This window comes from Clupea harengus, chromosome 13, assembly GCF_900700415.2.
Source record: "Clupea harengus chromosome 13, Ch_v2.0.2, whole genome shotgun sequence".
In the NCBI taxonomy this organism is placed as follows: Eukaryota; Metazoa; Chordata; class Actinopteri; order Clupeiformes; family Clupeidae; genus Clupea; species Clupea harengus.
In genome coordinates, this window is record NC_045164.1 from 24,635,595 (window position 1) to 24,642,654 (window position 7,060).

General features: G+C 46.6%; 1 protein-coding gene across 4 annotated transcripts in view; it reads right to left on the reverse strand.

The window, feature by feature from the left end:
• Positions 1-365: 365 nt before the first annotated feature.
• The window catches only part of plekha1a (pleckstrin homology domain containing, family A (phosphoinositide binding specific) member 1a), a 23,539-nt gene continuing 16,844 nt past the window's right edge, over positions 366-7,060 (reverse strand). For 2 of the 4 annotated variants that reach the window (XM_031578984.1, XM_031578983.1), the window contains exons 11-13: positions 6,899-6,988; positions 5,834-5,908; positions 366-1,497 (exon numbers count right to left, since the gene is read on the reverse strand). In XM_031578984.1, coding sequence (XP_031434844.1) covers positions 1,141-1,497; positions 5,834-5,908; positions 6,899-6,988 — 522 coding nt within the window. In that variant the 3' untranslated portion in view covers positions 366-1,140. The remainder of the gene's footprint in view (positions 1,498-5,833; positions 5,909-6,898; positions 6,989-7,060) is intronic. The other 2 variants (XM_031578985.1, XM_012819864.2) reach the window with 2 other exon arrangements.

Consider the following 7,060-nt stretch of genomic DNA (forward strand, 5'->3'; position numbering starts at 1 on the left):
TGCCATTTAATTAGCATCAAATTCACATGAGCCCTTTGACTGCGTCTTTGAAACCTTTGGGATCACAGTGTCAGTCCTGGTGGGCAGAAAATGAAAGCCCAAATAAGCAAGAGCGTCTGGGGAAGGGGGTTCAGTGGGCAAGAGCGTCTGGGGAAGAGGCCTTTGCTGTCAGATGGAACAAAAAATACATAAAAGCTACACTTGGTAAATCCTCCTGTGCTCAGCATTTAAACAAAAAAGACACAGAAACGGAGCAAAAATCAAAGACATTAGAATCATGTTGTTGCTCTGGCAACCACCAGGGGTTAGTGGGTGAGTGAAGCCAAGGCTGTGAACTGAGCGTGTGCAAACACCGACCTGTTCCCTTTCATCTGTTTCAGAATAGCGCATTTATTATGTGGTTAGAAGACAAACCTCTAAAACAAACCGTGTTATACAGTAGAATAAACTGGCAGATAACTGCATAGGCTCTCTTTCAGGGAGTTCCTGTGTTGAAGGCCTCAGATCATTTCAAGCTAAGAAAAAGAGGGGGGAAAAAATGTAACCCTTGGGATAGCCAGTCCATTCACACACGCACACACACACACACGCGTTGCTTTCCAAAACTTCAGTAAGTATCCTAGAGAGGATTATGTTCCCCGTGGACAGCTGTCTGTCCACATTACCTTGAAACTATTTTCCCCTTTTCCAGTCTGTTCATTACCAGCCTTTTCCTGCAGCCTGTAATCTTCCCTGACCCTGCTAGCCTACAGCAATCACGCGTTGGGAGTGGTTGGTGCCATTGCTATAGCTCAAGACTGGCAGCATGGCCACCCGGGGAGAGGGCCTGTCCAATTGGCAAAAAAAAAACTAGAAAGTAAAAAGAGCGGGGTCTGAAAGAGGCCCCCAAAGGATGTGCTGATCAGTGTAAGCCAGCCTGGAGGATGCTGGGAGCGCTGACCCCTCCATTGCTAAGGTTTCCCAAGCCTCCCCAATCTCCTCACACCTTTCAGGTCAAGCCTGCTCCCTTCTTCTACTCATGCCTTTAGATTCCAATTACTTCTTTCCAATCCCCCCCCCGCCCCCACTCCTTCATCTCTGCCACCATATCACACTCTCACTTTCACCCAGCAACTAGTAGAAGGGGGTGAACGGAACGGGTCAGACCAGGCTGACTGGCAGCTCGGCGTCATCCAGGTCCAGGGGGGGCTCCGTGGTAGCGCACGGCTCGTAGCTGCTGCGCCGTCGCCATGGCGACTCCTCCTCCTCCTCCTCCTCCTCCTCCTTCTCCTCCTCCTCCTGCTGCTGGCAGCTCACTTGGAGAGGCGCGTCTCCTGCAGGGAGAGGCGGGCCTGCGAGCGGGGCAGCGGCAGCAGGCTCATGAAGTGCTCGCTGTCCCAGGCCAGGGCGCGCGGCACCTCGCCACTCACAGCAGGGTGGAACGGCAGCGCCGGGCGGCTGAGCGGTGGGGCCGCACGAGAGGGAGCGGTAGAAAAAGGAGGAACCGACAGAGTGCTCCTGCAGGGAGAGAGAGAAGGAGAGAGGGAGGGAGAGAGGATGAAGAGAAGAAAGCAAGACTTAAATAAGGTGACAATGAAACAATCTAACTATGTACACTAAAAAGAAGAAGACATACTTAACACAATGGAACCTCTTAGTGAAGTGAAACACTTTAGTAAAGACGGGTACTACCAGAGTAATAGAATATATGTCCACTGACTCAGAGGAAGTCAATGGCATCAGCTACTGAATAATTCAAATCCTCTTAGCTCATGAGCTTGTCAGAGAAGTCGCAGTCTGTTGAGGACAGAGTCACAAGGGACCTCACACAGTCTTATGATACCTGTGCTTCAATATGAGAACACACACATTGACCTCACACAGCCTTAAGATACCTGTTCCTGCCTCAATATGAGAACACACACATTGACCTCACAGTCTAATGATACCTCTGCCTCAATATGAGAACACACACATTGACCTCACAGTCGTTATAATACCTGTGCCTCAATATGAAAACACACATATTGTTACGGATGTGTAATCTGCTGACTGTAATTACTGTTGTAACTTCTCATTGCTCCACACATTAAAAACTAAATAGAAATAAAAAATATTAAGGCTTACTCTTGACATTTGATATGCAGGCAGTATGATTTTAAAATAAAGATGATCTATTCAAGGTTTTCCTCCACCCCTACCGGACAGAGACTGCGTGCCTCCCAGAGCAGAAATCTTGCTCACAAGGCCAACGTCACAGTGAGAGAGAGAGCAGTGGGTGAACTAGCATTGGGCAGAGCAGCCCAATTCATGCGGTGCTGGCAGGTCACAGCAGTAGGTAGCAGCAGAAGCTCTAGTAATATCAGTAGCAGCAGTGTGGTGGTGTTGGCAAAGTCCATCACTTTTGAGAGCAAGCAGCAGCAGCAGCAGCAGCAGTAGTAGTAGTAGTGATGATGATGAAGAAGAAGGTAGGCCTGGTAATAGCAGCAGTTGTGAGGGTAAAATGCTCCTCGTGGCAGAGGCCATCGTTGTGGAGGTCTGAGGAACACACGCGGTGGAGTTGTCAAGGCCGTGGTAACTCACAGTGCTTCGGTGGTAGCCGTAGACTTAATTATGGTAGTCGTGGTAAGGGAAGGCAGTTGAGAGTAGCCGAGTAGCGTTGTGGGTTGTTTGTTTTAGCGGCGCTTCGGTAGTAGCCAGTCACAGTGATAGCACATGGGCAGTGGTGGTGCAGTTGCAGTAGCAATTTAGAACGGTAGAAACGGAAGCTGCACAGTGGTCATTTTTTAGGGGTTAGTGTTTCTGTGTTAGCCCTCCCCTTCTGAAAGAGAAGAAGGGGTGTAGAAGGAAGAGAGAGAGAGAGAGAGAGAGGAAAATAAGCAAGGGACACAGGAACTGTGTGAGAAAGACAAGGCACAACATACAGCTGCCCGTGTTACGAGGTTTGCAACCCCAGAAACCCAGAGGGGTTGCGAGGAGAGTACAATGCAACATTGTTGTGGGAGGAGAATGACTGAAGCCCCAGCATGGCTCTTTACCCGTGACACACAGAACTACTCTTCTCTGAATTTAGAGAGCGGGGGGTGACTCAGCCTTGCGGTCAACAAAAGGACAAATGGCACATATATATGTGGGCTGATTTGCCCCTTATAACAACTACAAAAGGAGTCCGCAACTTGGCCCGATCTGTGAGTGAGTCCCGTGGTAAGAGGTATGGAGAGATCCCATTTTAACCCACAGACCTACCTCACAATGAGGATGTTGAGGCTGTGGTAAATGATCAACGTGTGAATAACTGGGTTGTGTGTTGTATCTTTTTCACTTCGAGGAATAACCAAACCCTTTAGTGAGTCTTTGAGAGGCTACACAGCGTCAATGACTCTCATTCAAATGATCAAATAGTACTTTCCCTATACTATAATTACATTATTTTGAATAGATGTGTCTACATACCTTATTTGGATAGTCTGCCTACAAATGATCAACGTGTGAATAACTGGGTTGTGTGTGATATCTTTTTCTGTTCCTTCTCATTTCCCCACGTCAGTTCGAGTAATAACCAAACCCTTTAGTGAGGGCCAGGCTTTGAGAGGCTACATAGCGTCAATGACTCAATTAGGTTGTCTGTAGATTTTCAACAGATTATGGTTCATGAACATACCTACATATTCTACCTTTAAGAAGCTCTTGAAGACCCAACTCTTCAGAGAGCACCTCCCTTCCTAACTTGCACTTCTACTAGTACTTAACTTGCACTTCCTGCACTTTTTTCTATTTCTTATGTAAAATAGTATTTATTGTTACACTAGGTCACTATTGCTCATAGCTTGATTGTTCTCTCCCTTGTAGCGTCTGCTAAATGACTAAATGTAATTGTAAAATGTAATTCTCAGAATAAGTGAATTAAATTTGAATGATTCAATCAACCTATACTGTACTAATATGAAACAAACAATTAGTTAAACAATGAATTCACCTTTGATGAACATTCGAATGCGCAGCTTATGTTCAACATTACATATAGATATGTTAAACAATAGATGGACAAATGATCAACAAATGTTTTACCATGTGAATACATTATTCATTTAATCGATGTTGATCATTAATGAGATTTCAATTTCATGTTCCAACACTGGTTGGTGAACTTCCCCTTTCTTTCATGTGAACATTGCTAAATATTCTCACAAGAAATAGTGGAGTTAAAAGTTAGTTCTCTCATTTAAGAAAGATCATGTTGTGCATTCATAAACCTTAGCTTTACCCCAGAATCCCAATCACATAAATGTAATGAAGTTGATTCCGACTTGCATAACCAGTTAATATCTGTACATGTTCATTTGGACTACCAAAGGAAAGTGACTCAAGATGAGAACATTAAGCTGTAATATGCAAGTGAGAGAATTGCATTATTTCAATTCCGTAATTTTAATCGTGATTTATACATTGATTTTGCTCAATTTCTGCACATGCAACCAGAGTGTTTCCACCCATCATAGCTTTTCTTAACTATCCTAGCTATCTTTAGCTTAGCTTTTTAACTATCCTAGCTATCTTTAGCTTAGGGAACCTATCCTAGCTATCTTTAGCTTAGGGAACCATCTTAACAGTTGGCAGATGCTAGTGTATGATGAACTCATGTTAATATGTGTGAAAATGAACTCATGAATATGAAGCTGCACAGACACTCTGAGGGTTTCTACCTTTTCCTCTCATAATTTTATAAGTTAAATCGAGGAGACTACACCATCATCGTTTCATGCAAACTGAACTCTTCCATTTAAACCGTTTAAGGTTATTAAAATGTGTCCTTAGCTTGCTAGCTAGTTAGTTTTTGCAGATATTGATAAAGTAGAGGTTATTTTCAAATCAGCCTACACAATGCCACAGTTGTCAATAAGTAACTGACGTCTCATGTTAGAACAGTACATACCACTAAGAATGCTCTCCATTTTTTACTATTTTCCATATTAACATACATATACATACATGCAACTGGCTGTGTAGTTTGGAAATATAACACAGTTTAGGGATTTCTTGCATGAGAAACATTTATGTTGTATGCACAAGTGTGTGCATTTGCATGGTTTGCGAATGGGACCCAAGGTAAGGTGGGTTTAGGGAAAAACTCAGAAACAAGAGTGTGAACACACACACACACACACACACACACACACACACACACACACACACACACAGACACACACACACACACACACAAAATGATCTGCGCTTACTGCAACCGAGAGTAGAAAAGGAGAGAGGAAGTGGGTTTGTTTTGCAGATATTCAGGTATAAAGCAATGGTAGAGCTAGTCGTTAGCGTAACAGTAGCTCAGTCAATGGGAGGAGGGGGAAGGCTCACTTTTTATGGATTTTATGTGCAGGTTTGGTCATGAGGGGAAAATGTAACAGGAGATGTTCCCTGTTAAAATGTTGCACAGGAGATGCAACAACGTTAAAAATGTGAACATATCCTGCTTTGCCACTGGGGTATAAGCATTAGGGAAAGATGGGAGGTCAGGTGATGACTGCAGGGTTTAGGGGAGGGAAGCAGATGTGTTTAGGCTCATTAATGAGTTAAAAGGATTCACCCCTTACAGGAGAGAAACATTGGGGGGGGGGGGGCAGAGACACATTCAGACTGAATGACAGAAGAGAAGAGAGAGAGAGAGAGAGAGGGAAAAGAAGAAGAAGAGGAGGAGGAGGAAGAAGGGAGAGGAAACGGGTGCTGAGTTTGAGCGTGGGAGCGTGTGAGATGGTAGGCTTGGCTGCGCTGCGCTGAAATCACCTCTAAACCACAGGGGAGAGAGAACAAAGGCCAGAGAGGCGGCTTTTGAGGTAGCGGAGCTCACATACGTGCTGCCTTCAGCGACGCGGGCCCAATATCTCTGAATACAAGGGTTCGAATGCCGCCTGGCCTGACGCATCTGAAACAACACAGTGCAAAGCCGCATTAGAGAAAAGAGAGGTCGAGGGGGGGGGGGGGGGGGGGGGGGGTCTGAAGAGCAACAGAGAGAGAGAGTGAGAGAAAAAGGAGAGGAGAGAAAAGAGAAGAGAAGAAAGGGCTGTGGGATGCATCTGCACTGCTTGTCTTTCTCACCATCTCACCAGGGGACCATGGTGCTAGCACTCACTTCTGACCTCCACCGGCTGCAGCGAGTGCACACTTACTGCCAGATCTCCTGTGTGTCTGTGTGTGTGTGTGTGTGCGTGTGTGTCTGTGTGCGTGTCTGTGTGTGTCTGTGTGCGTGTGTGTGCGTGTGTGTCTGTGTGTGTCTGTGTGCGTGTGTGCCTGTGTGCGTGTGTGTCTGTGTGCGTGTGTGCGTGTGTGCGTGCGTGCGTGCGTGTGTGCCTGTGTGCGTGTGTGCGTGTGCCTGTGTGCGTGTGCCTGTGTGCCTGTGTGCGTGTGTGCGTGTGTGCGTGTGTGCGTGCGTGCCTGTGCGCGTGCGTGCCTGTGCGCGTGTGCCTGTGTGCGTGTGTCTGTGAGCGTGTGTGCGTGTGCCTGTGTGCCTGTGTGCCTGTGTGCCTGTGTGCCTGTGTGCCTGTGTGCGTGTGCCTGTGTGCGTGTGCCTGTGTGCGTGTGTCTGTGAGCGTGTGTGCGTGTGCCTGTGTGCCTGTGTGCCTGTGTGCCTGTGTGCGTGTGTGCGTGTGTGCGTGCGTGTGTGCCTGTGTGCGTGTGTGCGTGTTGGGTGGGTACTGGCACTGAAGATAAAAAGGCAAAAGGAATATGCATGGATAATAAGGATTTCATGTCCTTTGGACACATTCATTGATATTGAGACAGGACACAGTTGTGGTTGGAATGATGAGTTGGGATAATCACCTGGTCCACATAGTTAACGTGTGTGTGTGTGTGTTTTTGTGTGTGTGTGTGTGTGTGTGTGTGTTTTTGTGTGTGTGTGTGTGTGTGTACGTACAGAAGCGGCTGTGCGTCCGGGCCCTCTCTGGGCCACGATGGCCCCGGAGATGGCTTTGATCCAGCTGTGCATCTCCTCAGGACTATCAGCCTGCGGTGGACAGATCAACAGATGAAGGCGTCAGTCAGACTGAACGACTCAAAAGAGACGACGAGGTAAAGA